Source organism: Polyodon spathula, chromosome 1 (genome assembly GCF_017654505.1).
Source record: "Polyodon spathula isolate WHYD16114869_AA chromosome 1, ASM1765450v1, whole genome shotgun sequence".
Lineage (NCBI taxonomy): Eukaryota > Metazoa > Chordata > Actinopteri > Acipenseriformes > Polyodontidae > Polyodon > Polyodon spathula.
In genome coordinates this window covers 104,413,941-104,432,180 of record NC_054534.1, presented here as the reverse complement: position 1 = coordinate 104,432,180, position 18,240 = coordinate 104,413,941, and the positions used below count along the sequence as shown (strand labels likewise).

General features: G+C 37.4%; 1 protein-coding gene across 1 annotated transcript in view; it reads right to left on the bottom strand.

Moving 5' to 3' along the window:
- The window catches only part of LOC121317743 (catenin alpha-2), a 502,323-nt gene that overhangs the window by 380,076 nt on the left and 104,007 nt on the right, over window positions 1-18,240 (bottom strand). The window contains exons 4-6 of the mRNA XM_041258019.1: window positions 15,743-15,909; window positions 8,149-8,268; window positions 6,299-6,565 (exon numbers count right to left, since the gene is read on the bottom strand). Coding sequence (XP_041113953.1) covers window positions 6,299-6,565; window positions 8,149-8,268; window positions 15,743-15,909 — 554 coding nt within the window. The remainder of the gene's footprint in view (window positions 1-6,298; window positions 6,566-8,148; window positions 8,269-15,742; window positions 15,910-18,240) is intronic.

Genomic DNA, 18,240 nt, shown 5'->3' with positions numbered 1-18,240 from the left:
CGTCCTGATGTCAAAGAACACTGTTGTATGGGAGTTTATTTTTACGCATTTCTTCTACTGTTATATGCGTGCACATTCACTCCCACACAGTGGGCTTGACACTATATATATATATATATATATATATATATATATATATATATATAGACACACACTCTCATACACAGTCCTCCCTATAACGCAGGTCTCAGGGACACACATTATGAGTGTTATAAACAGGGAAGGGGATGGAGGGAACCACGGGACACATAATAACACACATATGACTAAAATACAAAATAAAATAACTCCCTCTCTATAATGCACATACAGTGAAGCAAACATGTTACTTTCTGTGAATTAACCATGCATAAAGCTATATTTTTGGATCATTTTAATTAGCAGTATTTAAACTACAAATAGCCTGGCTAAACGGCGGTCGGAGTTCAGTTCGAAGCGACAGACAAGCAAACCAAGTACGAGAAGGAGAGCAGGTTGGGCAAGGGGAAGAGGAATGGGCTAGTCCCAGGTTCGGCTGCCGGAGCGGGGCTGATGCGTCTCGTCTCCCAGAGAAAGCCGTAGCTCCTCTAGCAGCAAAAAAAGTAAATACATTAGGAAAGATAACCACGTAATAGGCCTAATATATATTTAGTTATAAAACGAATGCTGAATAAGATGTCTGTGTTATAAAGTGCCAGCGCAACTTTTCTTCAGTTCGGATCATGTATCAAAAGGGAAAGACAGAAACGGAAGTTATAGAAGTTGTTTATAGTTTGAACACCACCAGAACTGTATTTACTGTAGAAATGTTGCATGAATCACTAGTATAGGGAATTGGGGGACATGCTGTAGGAGCGTTATATCCAAGGAGTGTTATAACTGAGAGCCTTATAGCCAGGGAGCGCTGTATATATAAATAAAATTTTCTTTCTAGTTAAGGTGAGAAAAAACAGTAGCTATAGAATTATGGATAATCTGGATATGCAAATTTCAGCATTACAATAGCCAATCAAATCATTTAAAATTACCAAAAAGCTTTTACATGCACAGTGTTTTAAAGAGCATAGCAACTGCAGACATGTTTTACCCTGTTTGGGGCTCTTCATTAGTGTGTGTATGGAATGGGCTACCAAGCTGCTGAGTCATTGGGTTCAACTAGGCTACCCATTGGGATGACTAGACAAAGTGGACTAGAATGGGCTCCTTTAGATCTGAACTTAGTTTATGTTCTTTTTACCCTAAGTGGTGATATTATTGCCCCTCAATAGTTTTTTTTTTTCTTTTCTCAAGCAGCTTTGGAAAGTGCACAACTAAACACATCATATTTTAGTATTTATAACTATTGTATACTATAATAAACCAACACTTTCAGTCCAGTATCTCTTGAAAGATAATGTAGTCATGACTTTCAATCACAGAGCCTGTTGGGATAAACTTGTATTGCACTTATAATCCTGCTCTACAAAAGTCATATTCCCTAGGTTCATTAAATATTCAAAGAGCTCTGGTCCTACTTAAACCTAAATTAAATTGAAAATATCACATTCACACTCACAGATTAAATTTGAAATCTCATTCCTAGCGAACTGCTCATAAGCTTGTAAACTTTAAATCTATTCTCATATGCAGGTGCTTCCAACTGCCATACTGTATACTTGTAAGCTTCATTTTTTAAAAGTAGAAGACCCATGTGGGATTAGTCAAAAAATATATTCTGACATTCCTTTGAGACACATAATTAGAATACTGCAACAACCAAAAAAAGATGTTAGGAAGATATGAAACTTAAAGACCACTTTATGGTAAGAATATAAAAATTCTGTTTTTCGCATTGTGTAATCTGTGTAATTTAAGGCAACAAAAAGTTTACCATAAAAAAAGGAAACAACGAATCAGGTAACTGCAGACCAATAGGCCTGACGTCTATTATATGTAAACTTATGTAAACTATAATATGATCCAAAATGGAAAATTACCTATATGGTAACAGTATCCTGGGAGACAGTCAGCATGGTTTTAGGAAAGGGAGATCGTGTCTAACTAACCTGCTTGATTTTTTTGAGGATGCAGCATCGACAATGGATAATTTAGATTTCTAGAAAGCTTTTGACAAAGTCCTGCATAAAAGATTCATTCTCAAACTGCACGCAGTAGGGATTCAAGGAAATGCATGTAAATGGATTAGGGAGTGATTAACATGTAGAAAACAGAAAGTACTGATTAGAGGAGAAACCTCAAAATGGAGCGAGGTAACCAGTCTACATAACTAATCTACATTAATGACTCAGATTCTAGTAAAGTAAGCAAACTTGTTAAATTTGCAGGTGACACAAAAATAAGAGTGGCAAACATTGTTGCAGCAGCAAGGGTTATTCAAAATGATCTAGACAGCATTCAGAACTGGGCTCACACTGGAAAATGACATTTAATATAGACAAGTGTAAGGTACTGCACACAGGCAATAAAAATGTGCATTATAAATATCATATGGGAGATACTGAAATTGAAGCAGGAATCTATGAAAAAGACCTAGGAGTTTATGTTGATTCAGAAATGTCTTCATCTAGACAATGTGGGGAAGCTATAAAAAAGGCCAACAAGATGCTCAGATATATTGGAAAGTGCTGAATTTAAATCAAGGGGAGTAATGTTAAAACTGTACAATGCATTAGTAAGCTCTCATCTAGAATACTATGTTCAGTTCTGGTCACCTCGCTACAAAAAGGATATTGCTGCTCTAGAAAGAGTCCAAAGAAGAGCGACTAGAATAATTGAATCTATTCAGTCTTCAACAAAGAAGACGGCCTGATTCAAGTATTCAGAATTCTAAAAGGTATTGACAATGTCGACCCAAGGGACTTTCTTGACCTGAAAAAAGAAACAAGGACCAGGGATCACAAATGAGTGACTGGCCTCAGTGAAGACAAGCACATGCAAGTTGTGTGGCCACCATTGATCAAAACCGTTTTGTAATAGTTTTTTACATTGTTATTTTCTTCTTTTTCTGTTATTGCCTTTTCTATTCTATTACTATGCAGACTGTTACCAAACCCTGGCTCTTTTCCACTATTCACACTTCTTAAAAACTATTTTTTAAGTTACCTTTAATTGCACCCTTCGTGTCACTTTCCAGTTCATTGCGTCTTCATTCCCATCACCATCTTATCTACTCCCTAATAAGGATTGCCCTTTCTCTACAGGAACGATGATGGACCGTGCATTTACATAACACCTACCATCTGCACAGCGCCTCACATCACTTTACACACACCATGTAGCTAGATTATTGAGGGGTAGAACTTGCCAGCGATTTTGCACCTACACACTATCATTTTTGTGTTTGTTTGTTTCTGTGAAATTATTATTGCTGGTGGAGTTTGTTTTTGTATGTTTACTGGGAAGTAGGCTTGGACTGGCATAAGCCTTTTCAAATAGGTAGCCCTGGTAGGAACTGAACACTGATGCCAATCATGAAAGAGTGTTCTAATCACTTCACAATCTACAGCTATGGCCAAAAGTTTTGTATCATCTAGAATTTTAGTATTGAATGAGGTCTTTCTACACCTATGCCTAGAAAATTATACAGAGCGAATGTAAACAACAAGAAGATTACACTTGTTCATATAAATCTGGTATTTCTAAACCATACTAAGATGATTTTTTTTAAATAGGAATATGGAATTAAAAATTAGCAAACAGTACCATCTAGTGGAAAAAAAGGGTATGTTTCCACAAGCAGACCCACCCTGTTGCTACAGATGATTTATGCATTAAAAGGTATGTAAATTAATTTAGCATTGGATACAAGAATGTAATTTTCAAAAGTACAGCAATTATGACATATAAGAATCTTGCATTGTGTGTATGCTATACCTGATTTAATATAAGAGAAAACACAAAAATCATCATAAAAACTTTGCTCTGGGTGTTTTCTGACTTCCTAAAATTCAAACAAATTCAACTCGATGATGTAAATAAATATGACGTTCACAAACTCAATGGACTCTTCCGACAATTCTATGCCGCATTGAGAAAGTCAGACAGACAGTTCTATGCCAAAAAACTTTTAATAATGATGTGCTATGGACTTCAAAAAACATGACTTTCTTGACTGACTCATAAAACAAATATGGAATGCAGACCTCAGCTCATAGTGGGAAACTAAAGGCCCCTCAGGAAGAACTATACTTACCAGCTATATTAGAGGTCGGCACGGGTAGAAAATCCGGAACAGTGTACCATATTTAAAACATATGTTATATATTATAGTACATCTACATTTAGTCCCATCCGACCTGTTGACTTGTGTAGCCTTTTTAAGTAATAGAAACATAAGAAGAAGAAGAAGAAGAAGAAGAAGAAGAAGAAGAAGAAGAAGAAGAAGAAGAAGAAGAAGAAGAAGAAGAAGAAGAAGAAGAAACATCTCTGTTTGAATATAGTTATTAAATTATGCAGGATTGGCCATATTCTGCTGTTGTTTTAAAGCATGGCATCAAAGGAAAGCAGCATTGTGTGGAATTTCTTTATCAACGCAGCAGAAAAAGGAATTTTCAAACTCTTCTAAGGAAATATTTAATTGAAAGGAGGAAGCACACTGCCTTAATGTGCTCCAAACAAAAACAAAACAGGTAGACATTTCGTAAGTGTGTGAGTAATGTTTTTCTCATACTGATTTCATTGTGTACTTCGCACCTTACTTATTTTGGAGTGTGTATGTTTTTTCTTTGTACTTTTAAATAAAGGTTACTTATTTGATCTTTTTGGTAAGAAACATTATCTGCGCAATAACTGTAGATAAAGCATTCCGTACTGGAAGCCACGTAGTTATTATTATTAATTGACTGACATAAGCCCAACTGTTATGTTCCTCAGAAGAATGGTCGCCCCAGTTATTATTATTGAGGTGTACTTGCTGCTTGCTGTGTGTTATTGTTTTCTGTAAAACACCGATATCCCGTCAGTTAAGAAAAGGGTTAATGCAAAGCTTGTCTTAACGTTGTCATTATTACACCTGCCACAGACCCGTGCTTACAACTGTATCGTCATATTTTCAACATTTTCTTTAAATTCTCAAATTAATAATCGATACCTGGGTAGTAAAAAGAGACCTAGGTCTGTGCCGACCTCAAATACAGATTCATATGCCAAATGGCATTCTCAATACATGGCTCTGTTTTGAAAACAGGATCATAAATGTTTGTGAGATGTACATGTATCACTTTGTCAAAGAAAATAAAACTATTTGTCAAAAAGTGTACTATGTTCTTATTAATCCCAAATAAAATGTATATTAATAAATATTAATAGCTAGCTAATTGTATTATTTTCTACAGGTTGTTTTCAATAGAATAACTTTTAAATTAAATGTACATGCATCAGTAGCATAATGGGCTACACCACGTGCAACCCATGGAAACACAGGTAAGAAAGATTTAACCTAAAATAGTCTGAATGGCATTGATGTAACACACACACACACACACACACACACACACACACACACACACACACACACACACACACACAATACATGTCTGCAATGTACAAGTAAAAAAAAAAAAAAAAAGATAAATAACTGCAATAGGGGACTAGCCCTCTAGTTGTCTCTCTTTCATTACACATACCACATAAAAGAAGCTCTTGAATAATTTTCATGATGTTACTGCAAACGTTTTTTTTTTTTTTTTTTTTTCACTTCTCGGATCAAAAAGATAATAAAATATAAAACAGAATAGCTTACTGTAATTGTTGCAGTCCAAACTAGGCCATGGAACACTGTGGGCGTCTAAATTCACAATGAATATTCAGAGAAGACAAGACATCTCTGACATAAGCATTGTCCTAAAACAAGTCTATGTGCAAGGTAAACACCAGTGAACATTATGAGTTTGGCACTGGCAGTCACCATTTTTAAAGTGAGTACATGGTTAAAAACACTATCCCTGCACCATCTTCTAGGTTTCAGAACTTCCTTTAAATATGCACATTAGTTTAAATAAGCCACGTTTAAATAAATAAATAAATAAATAAATAAATAAAAACGTTTCTTCCCCTTACTTGCATGAACAATAGTTAACCTACAGACTAGGGTGAGATTTATTCATGCTGTGATGACTAACCATTTTGGAGCAGATTCAGCAGAAGCCGGATTGCTCAAATCCCTAGCTCCCAGTCATGCCAGCAATATGGCTAATCAAGGACTGGGTGCAGGGCTAATGTAAGCTTCTAACCCTGAAGTAACAACAGCAATAAACAGCGAGACTCCAGAATGGAAACAACAATAAAAGACGGGAGTGAGCAAATAGGCATTCCCACTTACATCAAACTCGTTCAGAGCTGCTGCCAGTTCGCCGATCCCTGCGTGTCCGTGTTTCTCATCTGTGGGGGAAGTGGCCCGGGCAGCACTGGAGATGCCAGCGAGGGCCTCCTGCACCTGCTTAAACACATAGTCCCGATTGGCCCTGGTTGCAGCTACATCAGGGTGGCGAAGGAAAGCCTGAGATGCTGTGTACAGCATGGTGGCATTCTTTTTCAGGGCCCCTCGTGCTGCTGCCATCTCATCCCTGCATTGGGGATCCTTCAACTCCTGGAGAAAAGGAACAAATGCCATCTTGCTTAAAGGTGCAAAGTAAGGTGCAGGGTTTGACAATGCAACAGCATTACAGTTTTGAGCTCAATGTGAAAACCTTGAAAGAGGAATGGTGTTGAGTACAGCATAATTACCCGATGAGACAACTGTGACATTTCACAGTAAGTTATACAGAAATGAAATAAAATACACTTTCTTTTTTTTTTAAATGATACAACCCGGTTAATGATTTAAGAGTTTAACTGTGCAGAAATATACTTTGAATACATTTAACAATATATAGAGGTTAAAGTACACCATGAACGTTATTCAACGAATGAGGATAGACAAATTACCCACCAGCCCCCGCAGAAATTGAGTGGCTCGTTTATGGTTATTCGCACAAGTGAAATAACCACAGCATTCTATTCAGGACTATTCAGTTTAAATAACAAAGATAATAATAGAAATTATTATTAATAAGTATGTTCAAGTCTAAATTAAACAATTGTATTCAGAGAATTACTTTTTTTTTAAAAAAAAAACAAAGCTCTGCATGCCTTTAGCAACGTGGCACAATTTGAAATAGGGTAATTGTAGTTGAATATATGCAAGACAGATTTTGTTTTTTAAACAAAAAATCTCACAATCACTGAATATGAAAATGTTAATCAATGGTAGCTCTCTCAGTGCTGGTTGTGTGTGTGTGTGTGTTTATATATATATATATATATATATATATATATATATATATATATATATATATATATATATATATATATATATATAGTGGCTCTCAAAATTATTCACCCCCCCTTGGACTTTTCAACATTTTACTCTGTTACAATATGGAATGAAAATGGATTTAATTATGAGTTTTTGCCACTGATCAACACAACAGTGACAAAAACCCAAAAACTCTTTTTTTTTTTTTTTTTTTTTTTAAAGCCGTATTTCTCATTGTTACTAGATATTTGTTATTAAGGGTAAATTAATCTGTTACACTTGACTACAGGTATAGTAGGTACACAGTTCAAATGGAGAAGTGGCTTCACATGTCAATGCATTGGTAATGTTGAGCATACTGTTTTATTATTATTATCTTTTAAAGGCTTAGAAAGTATTTCATCCACAGAGCAGTCACAAAGGACCTACGTATACACAACTACATACCATTCCCAAATTCACTGTGTAGAACTGTACCTCTGTAAATCTGGTGGATAAATAACGTGAGAGACTTGCTTGAACTGTATCCAAAGAGTCCATTCTTTTCATTCTCCATACCCTATTCTATCCTAGTGGTGGTACATTGCAACTGCATCCTGACAACCTTAACGCTGTATGACATTTACAGGATGATTTCAGATTGGAGAAAAGAAAGAAAGATCAAATTGATTATAAAGTTGCGTAATCTTATTGCACGGTGCCGTTATATATCCGCTATACTTTTTTTTTCTTCTACTTGGACCAGTTCCCTCGGAGTGCGACTCCAGTCCTCCCCAAATCTTTCCACATAGCCTCCAAAACAGCTATCTGAATGAACTGTCCTAACACTGGAATGGGCAAACACAGAGCTCATGAGAGAGCATGTCAAACCTCACCTGCTGTCTTCTGGCAGCTACGTAGTTCAGTTTCACCATTTCCTTTCCAAACTCCTTGAAGCGTTTGGCCAAGTCCTGCTCGTTGGTGGCATTCTTAACAGCCTCAAGAGCTTCTTCCACCTATTTACAGAGGGGAGGGGGGGGAAACTCTCAAATCTTGACTGTTGCATGGCTAGCAAGAAAAAACTAAAGTCTGAGCAGAAGCTCTAATGTCTCTTGAATCTTAAATTAAGCTTTTAAAAAAACAAGTGACATTTTTCCCCCTTATATTGCCACTGCATTGTAGTTTCCCTCATTGTAGAGCCAGAAAAATAATGGCCATTTAAAACAACAAAGTTATGCAGTTAACCTTTGACTTGCTTTCCTAATTTGTTGTTAACTGAACATTCATACCAATGCCATCAACACTCCCGCTCCCAAAGCAAAACAGAAAGTACAAAATGGCGAGTCCATCCTACATTTAACACCAGAGCAAAAGAAACAAACATGCATGTATGCATCTGAAAATAAGAAAGCAAGTCAGTAAGACATTGCAAATGTTTTCTCGCCTAATTCAGGCATATACTGTTAATCGAAGGACAATTGGAGACATTGTAACGGATACAAATAAATGGCTTACCTTGATGGAACGGGTTGATCTGATTAACCTGAAAAAGTCTTGACGCAGTCTAAAATAAGTTACTTTTATAAACCACAGTAAATGTTAAAAAAAAAAAATGGTAAGAGATTTGTTTGTTTACGTGCAAGTTTTGCACAAATGAAGGCTCACGTAAAATAAAGCTGCAGTTTTGTAAACAGCAGAATAGTTTTTTTTTTTTTTTTTTTAACTTTTCATTTAAAAAAGTGTTTGCCTGTACATATTCAGCATTTTTTTTTTAATTGCTTAAAAAAGAATGCTGTTGAGCTTAAATTGCTTTGTAAAATAAATAGATGGACTCATTCCATCTGGGATAGTATTCAGCAGGCTTACAATCGTTCCACAAACAGTGAAGTTCAAATGACCAGTAAAATTTTAAAAAAAAAGTAAAAATTGGTATGCTTTTTTGTTTTTATGGAACTGTATTTTGGTGATTTGACACTAAATGAGTGTTTATTTTTTTTTATTTATGTTTTTTTTTTTAGTATAAACTGTTCCTCAAAACTAAGTATATTTCATATAGATGGGAAAAGATGATAAAACGTCACTAGTGTACCTACTGTTGTGTTACTGTACAGGCGATCCTCGACTTACAATGCTTCTTACAACGCGCGCCACTTAAGACTCTTTTGTATTATTCCCCTGCTTCGACTTTACAATATCGATATGGCATTTACAACACGGCGAGACATGAGCCATGCATTATGTGCGCAGCTCGGTGTCCGAACTGCAGTACCCGTCGTGGTCACCCTGACCATGTCTAGCGTTTTTTTGTTTTTTTTTAAATGCATGTAACTGTTTTTTTTTGTTTGTTTTTTTTTTTTTATTTATAAGCCATTAACAATGTCTGATAACAGCAATTGACTCAAAATGAAACCTAGGCTGTGAACGCTGTCACATGATGAGGGTTAACTTCAGGCGATAGTATTTCCTGCTAGGAGTACCGCATACACACACTGAATACATTATTGGAAAGCCCAGGGTCTGTACTTTTAAACAAGCCAGGTAGGTGTCTGAGTAATATGCACTTAACCACCAGACTGAGTGTAAAGAGTGTGGCAAAGTGCACACCACTGTGTGTATTATATGTTGTGTGTTAATGTTGGTGTATAGTCATCGGTACACAGGATATAAACGGGTCTGTGTAACAAGAGTGTTTAAAATGTGTATTTGTATTTAGGCAAAAGGATTGCACAGCACTTCACATGCAAGTAAAAAGTAATATGTGAGCACGGGGAATTGCACTTTAATTCACGTGCAATTGTACTGCGACTCCAATTGAATGACTGATTAGCAATCGAGTCTCGGTACAGCTGCATAAAAGCTGCATGTTTTTACTCACTCAGGGTTGTGTGTTTGGAGAGTGGAGAACTGGATTGGAGACGGAGGTAATAAGAATAATGAGAATAATAATAATCATTAAATCGAAGCTCACCGTGTTTTGTTTAGTGATAGTCCGTTTTGTTTGTCTCTTTTGTTTTGGCGAATGTGCCGTGTCCTGTGTTTTTTGTTTGTTACAACCATTTATTTTCTGTCTGTTCTGTTCACTCATTAAATGCTGAGCGAAGCCACCAAACTCCACCTCTCTTTCTGTTTATTTCCTGTTTCTGGTTTGACGTCACCTACTCCGGACGTCTTTGTGACAAGAGTTAAATAAATATTTGCATGAATACAATATAACGGGTCATTTTGGTAAATCTATATTATCTGGCTGAAGAGTCAGGAACGTAACCTCAATTTATAACACTGTTCCTATGGGAAAATGTGTTTCAACTTACAACGCGACTTTCAGGAACCAATTGTGTCTTAAGTGCGAGGGCTGCCTGTAGTTTTAAAAAAATGTTTTATTAAAATGCCCTGGAGATATTGTAACTATGTAACAAAAAAAAAAATAAAACATTTATTGCAAACATAGTAGGTTGTGTGTGTGTGTTTTTTTAATTTTTTTGGACCCTCACTATAACGCCACCCTCGCTTATTGTCTATTTTCGCTCATGGCCCTTACCTGGTGATATAAAGAGGGTTGAGTGTATTACAGTACATTGAAAAATAATATTTCTTTCTTTTAATTATGCAACTACAATTTGTTGGAAAAATCATATTTCCCTAAATACTTCAACAATAGTTGTGTAAGCAAAAATAGCAAATTAGTTTGCACTAAGCATGTAAGCACAAAACAAACCTTAGGCAAAATTCTCTTTTGAGCATATAAAACCACATGTTTTTCTATACATTACCTGTATATTTTAAAATACACACACAAATTTGTATTTACAGTAAAACAAGCCACTGTGTGCACTGTTAGCATTTACTATGAAACGTTCCCTGAAATAGAAATGTAAGAATTACCATATGGGTGTTTATCTTGTGAAGACTCAGAACCTGAACAGAAAACTTTTCAGACTGCCTCCAACTCTGTGGCCTGTCCACATAACATCCATAATACGTCAGTGCCCACACAGGGCACAGCGTATGGAGCTGTCGCTCCTTGTTAGACTGGAAAGGAGGTGGATTAATTCCACAGCTTCCAATTCTACCAGGATTGGTACGAAGCGTAACCTGGTTTCTGCAAAAATTAAGCAGGCTTTGCAACAGAAAATTCTTGCGTCACACCCACCTGCTCAGCCTTTCAAGGGCCAGGCCCAGAGCCGTAGGCTTGATGGATCAGGATGCCACAATGTCCCCGGTACCTGACTGAGCAAGTTGCAGGATTTAGGCAGGCTCCACGGCTGGCCACCCAGGAGCTGCAACAGAGCTAAAAACAGTCTCAGGGGCAAGTAAGGGGCTACTAATAGCAACCTGGCCCAGTTCTGCATGATTTTCTCCAGACACAGGGGTTCTGTCTGCAGTGAGGGGACCGGGAGACCTGAGTCCTCCCTGGTGGTTTATATAAGCCACCACAGTAGTGTTATCCGACTGGACAAGCACATGTCTTCCTTGAACCTCCTGCAAAACATTCTGTAAGGCCAGATAAACTGCCTGAGCTCTAAAATCTTTATGTGGAGACCCTGCCAAGGGGGGGGTTCCATACCTCCCTTGCCCCCCCGCCATTCCATACAGCGCCCCAGCCGAAGCTGGACGTGTCCCTGTGATGACCTCCCTTCTGGTGACGCTGTTCAGCGCTAGACCTAGGCCTAGATGGGCAGACTGTGTCCACCAAGAGCGTCTTTAGACAGTGGTGAGACAGTGTCACTAGGCGGCCATGGTTCAACATGGACTGAAAACCCCAGCTGTTGAACCAGGCTTGGAGATGGTGCATGTGCAGCAGACCAAAAGGATGGGTTTGGGAAGCTGCTGCCATCAAGCCCAGAAGTCTCTGGAACATCACTACTGTAAGTGCTCTGTTGAGCTGAAAAAGGTTCAAACAGGCAGCTTTTCTCTGCACTCTGTCATTTGACAGAGTGGACAGCATGGACCTAGTCCAAGCGCACTTCCAGAAGCTGTCTGGACTGTCTGGGAATGTGTGAACTGGCTCTTTGCACGATTCACAATCAGGCCCAACCAGAAGGTGGCCGATGAGTAGTTACGTGTGGGTCTCTGCCTGGTTTTTATTCACCAATCCCTGCTCCTCTCACTGCTGTGGTGAGGGTCTATGACTCTTAGCAAGAGCTTTCAGCAAACAAGTCTGGTAGGCTAACAGTACACTGTTGTGGTTACCCAGGCTTGCAGCAAACGCAACCCTCTTCAAAATGACCTCTGAAACCCTGCACTGTTTGTTAGGTCAGGTAGCATCTATGGTCAGAAGTGCTTGTTTAGGCATCTGCACCAGAGAGGCAATAGCCGCATCTATAGGAGGAAATTGAGCCAAACCCAGCTTCTGTGCATCATGCACGCTGTACAATGACCAGGAAACTGATCTCTTAGACCAATGACTTTTTCTTTTCCTCTTCCCTGAAAAAGGAGATGGAGGAAGAGAAGGAGAAGGAGAAGACAGAGTCCTGTGCTGTTCCGATTTTTTCGACCTGCTTCCGACCTGGACCTGCAACTACAGGGCATGACACTGAACCCACTGCAGCGCCATCCTCTTACCCATGACCTGACCCGTTTTAATAAGACCTGCAACCCAACCCAAACCTGCCCCCACTGCACACCGTCTTCTTACCTGCGACCCAACCCGCTTTAATAAGACCTGCAACGCAAGTGTTTGTCCTTTACCTATTGCCTGCGTACTATTTGGCTTTATATAGCATCAGCAGTGAAATGTCAGGTAAATACCGTATAAAGGTAAGAAATTACCATAAGGAACAGTGTTCCACAGTCATGATCAGTTTTATTTTAACCCTTAGCGGTCCATTCATTCAGCGCCTGTCAGGAGCGTCAGGTCCAATTTATTTTCACACGCGCTGTTTATTCTACATGAGCTGTTTACAAGTAATTTTATTCAAAGTAAAACAGGTTTAAAATCACTGCGTATCAACAGGACATTCAGTACTGCGTCTCCAGCCCCGCCCCATCCCTTGTTTGCTGTATTTCTCACATACTATCTTGTTTGTTTATGTCTGTGTTAGGTCTGTGGTGCAGGGACTGTGTGTATTGCTAAGATCCGCCCCATTTTTTTTTCGGCTTCTCTCAGCTACTATCGGTCTAATTCGGCCAATAAAAGGTTTTCTTGGCTTTTTCCGGAGGAGAAAAAAAAAAGACTAGAGGCCTGTCCTTGACGTCTTTTTGATGGAAAGGGAAAATTGACTGGAAAGGGAAAATTGTAATGCCAGACCTGGTCCGACATAGGACCGCAAAGGGTTAATTATATATATATATATATATATATATATATATATATATATATATATATATATATATATATATATATATATATAGATAGAGAGAGAGAGAGAGAGAGAGAGAGAGAGAGAGAGAGAGAGAGAGAGAGAGAGAGAGAGAGAATATGGACTGGAGTGGAGGGCTCTAGTTTGAAAATTAAAGAGTCTGTAGTACATATTTAACATAGGCAAGGTTGAATAGTAAATACAACCTTATATATTTTGTTTAAATATACAGTTATACAGTGCCTATAGAAAGTCTACACCCGATTGAACTTTTTTCACATTTTGTTGTGTCAGTGCCTCAGAGTTTCATGCATTTAAATTAAGATTTTTTTTCCACTTACCTACATACCATACTCCACACTGTTAAGGGGAAAAAAAATTTTATTGAGAAAAAAAAAAAAAAAAAAATATATATATATATATATATATATATATATATATATATATACAAAACTGAAAGATCATAATTGGATATGTCTCCACTTCCCTGAGTTAATATTTGGTGGAAGCACCTTTGGCAGCAATTACAGCTGTGAGTCTGTTGGGATAGGTCTCTACCAACTTTGCACACCTAGATTTGGCAATATTGACCATTCTTTACAAAACTGTTCAACCTCTGTCAAGTTCCTTGGGGAGCGTTGATGGACAGGAATCTTCCAAGTCATGCCACAGATTTGATTGGATTTAGGTCGGGGCTCTGACTGCACACCTTGACCAGTCTTCGTCATAAAAGCCTGTAGCTCTTGCAAAGTTGCCATTGGCCTCATGGTAGCCGCTCTGACCAGTCTCCTTCTTACTCGGTCATCCAGTTTGGAGGGACGGCCTGGTTTAGGCAGGGTCCTGGTGATGCCATACACCTTCCACTTCTTAATAATCGTCTTGACCATGCTCCAAGGATATTCAAGGCATTTGATATTTTTTTATACCCATCCCCTGATCTGTGCCTTTCAACAACTTTGTTCCAGAGTTCTTTTGAAAGCACCTTGGTGCTCATGGTTGAGTCTTTACTTTGAGATGCACTATCCAGCAGAGGGAACCTACAGGAACTGCTAAATTTATGCTGAAATCATGTGAATCACTACCATTTAACACAGGAGGAGGCCACTTGGTGTGTGATTTTGATCACCTGAGCTAATTTAGGTTTTGGTTTACACCTGAGCTAATTTAGGATTGCTGTTATAAGGGGGTGGACAATTATCCAGACAAGCTAGTTTTTATTTTTAATTAATTTTCCACAAATTTTTAGAATATTTTTTTCACTTGGAAGTTGTGAGGTAGGATGGGTAGAAACATTAAAAAAAAAAAAATGTAATGCATTTTAATTCCAGGCTATAAAGCAACAAAAGGTGTACATTTTGAAAGTGGGTGTAGACTTTCTATAGGCACTGTAGCTGATACAGCATATGTAAATAAATATTTACTTATATATTTTGTTTAAATATAGCTGATACAGCATAAATAAATAAATAAATAACAAATAAATAACAGAAAATGTTTTTCAAGTTCATATTGCATACAGCACTATTGCCCGGTGGTGTAAGGATGTCAGGACTATAGTTCAATCTATTTTTGCTATATATATATATATATATATATATATATATATATATATATATATATATATATATATATATTTCCTAACAAAAAAGCAGAGAAAAACCTTGCAATGGCCGAGTGAGACCGATAACAGCCGAGAGAAGTCGAAAAAAAGGGGGCACATCTGAGCAATACACATAGCCCCTGCACCACAGAGATTACACGGACATAAACAAACAAGATAACTGCTTCCACATTCAGCGCTCAACAAATATCACAGATATTTGCAGAGCTTTTTAAGATGTTATAGTAATAAAATAATGACTTAGATAACATTATGAGGAGTTTGGTGATAAAACTAGTGATCAGGAGATGATTTATCAGTATGCATGACTATGAAGAGGTATGTGATAAATACAGCAAACAAGGAGTGGGGTGGGGCTGGAGATGCAGTACTGAGTGTCCTGTTGATAAACCTGTTTTACTGTGAAAAAAATACTTTTAAACAGAGCATGTAAAATAAAAAGCGTGTGTGATAATAAATTGGACCTGACGCACCTGACATGTTAAAAATCACGTGGGCCACTGCTGGCTACACTTCTCCTAAGAAAGTTCACAAAAAAAGATGGTATAACACAAGGAGAAAAGCACTTACAATTTTCAGGTGAGCCAGAAGCCTTATGACATCAGCCATGTCTGCCAGAATAAGCAGGCGAGTGACAGCAGAAAGCAGGGCCCGGGCGGTTCGCACCATTGTACCACGTTTCACAGAGGAGCAGGGGTCATCCGCGAACTCAGAAGAGGCCACCCGCATTGATTCACCTGATTCAAAAGAAAGTCAAACCTTAATTAAAGAAATATACTGTAGGGCTTGTACTTACTGTGGAACATATGGAAACTCAGAATATTCCATATTTGGCCTAAATGGTGGCCGTCTTTTAAACCAACATTAAAAGAATGGGACTATGTGGAAACCAACAGTGTGAGTGAGTTTTTGTAGTGTATTTTTGTCTTTAAAAGTAAGTTAAATGCCAAGTTTGTTCCTATTTGGAAAGAGGAGATTCAGACCTTTAAAACGAGGTCTTACTTGTGCATTTCCGGTAAATGGCTATATTAGGAGATAGCCTTGAATACGAGTGTTTTGGAATGTTGCTGCTGCGCTGAAGACAGACCTACCTCTGTGCAGTAAACAAAGCTTTTCACACATCTTTACAAAATAAGAGAAACAACGACATTGAAGGCACAAGGACCTATTTTCCGATTTTTTTTTTTTCCATGTTTGTGGATCAGATGCACGAGACCAGAGTTGTTTAGGGTTATGTTGCCCTGGTCACCACCTTGCTGGCTATTCAAGCCACAGTGAACAGCCCCATTTTGTAACGCATGATCAGGGTGCCTGGGACGAATAATTTGAATGTTTTTTTGTTTGTTTTCTTTTACGCATTTTCAATGAATCCCTTGTTTTTGGTTGCTTGTGGTCCCTTTTGTGTATATGGTCATAATTCCTTTACTTTTTATCTTTGTTATTTTTTTTTCCATGTTCCCTACATGTTAAAGTTTCATTGTGACTGCCAGGTTTCAGCTGACCATGCTAAAATGTTTTTTACAAACAATAAATAATGTTTTTTTTTTTTTCTAAACAGTGTCTCTTTTTTTCTGTGATTTGTTATCTGTATTGAACAGGGTGAACTATTTCACTTTCTTTTTATGGATGCACCTTGATTTCATGTCTGACATGTACCTGTACCCTTTACTGTTAAAGCGTATCAATACGTAGGGTATTTGTACTGTATATCCCTGCTCCTTTATCATCTGTGCTGTCACAGCTGAATAATTACTTCTAAACACTGTTATTCTATTGTACTTTATTAAAGTCTGTTGAACTAATTTCTGCAATTATAGATAATGCATGTAATTTACAGTTTATTGTACCTCCTCGGAAATATACATTGCTGCACTAGCAGTTACTGGACTATTATATATTATGTCTAGAGATCTCAGTAGTTCCCTTGTTCCTATGATTAACACAGATTCAACTCCAAGAAGTATCACATACAACGGTAACTTCAGAACATCTCAATGAAGGAAAAAAACTTTAAAATCCGGGTACTTTGTAATAGAACTCAAACATTGTATGTCAAATACCATGAAGCACAAAACACATTTGTTCTAAAAAGTATATATATATATATATATATATATATATATATATATATATATATATATATATATATATATATATATATATATATATATATGCCCCAAATTAAAGCAATCAGAAAAGTTGATGACCATGTGTCACAGACACGGTTGAAGTGGGCGGCGTCAGAACCAGGAAAAGGAATGAAATACACAGACAGGACGGATGAATTGAAAAGATGATGGCGCTTGCTTGCACCGGTTTATTGTAAATAAAACAGTTGAACAAACAGAAAACAACAGGACACGGCACTCTATGCCAAAATAAAAGAGACAAACAAAAACGGAATAACACTTTACAAAAAGGTGAGTTTAAATAAACAAGTATCGTGCTGGTCCCACCAGTAAGTAATAGCAATTGATATATCTAAGTTTCTCCTTCTCCCTCTCCCGTTCTCCACTCACCGAACACCCAACCGCGAGTATGTGAAAATGTGCATCTATATATACTGTTGTGCTGGGATTCAATTACTAATTAATTATTCACTTGAATCCCAGCAGGTGAATTAATTATGTGCAACCTCGTGCTCACATTTTAACTACTTTAAATGTACGTTAAGTGATGTACAATCCTGTGCCTAAATATAAATATACATTTTAAACACTCATGTTACAGACCCGTTTACATCCTGTGTACCAATGACTATACACCAACATTTAACAAACCACACACAACATAACAGATAATATACACAGGGGCGGGAACTTTGTCACACCATGTAATGTGTATGAACAGTATGTACAGAATAGTATAGAATAAAATGGCAATGAATTGTTTCATGAAAATTGGATGTGGCATTTAAGACCTAAATGGCATTAGGTAAGCAAATGAGGTGTCGTTATTATCGTAAAATATATTAAAACAACTGATTTACACTAAGTGGAATAACTTATTGTGTTATATGTAAAATATACACATAAAATGTAAGTGTGACAGACTGACAGAAGGATGTA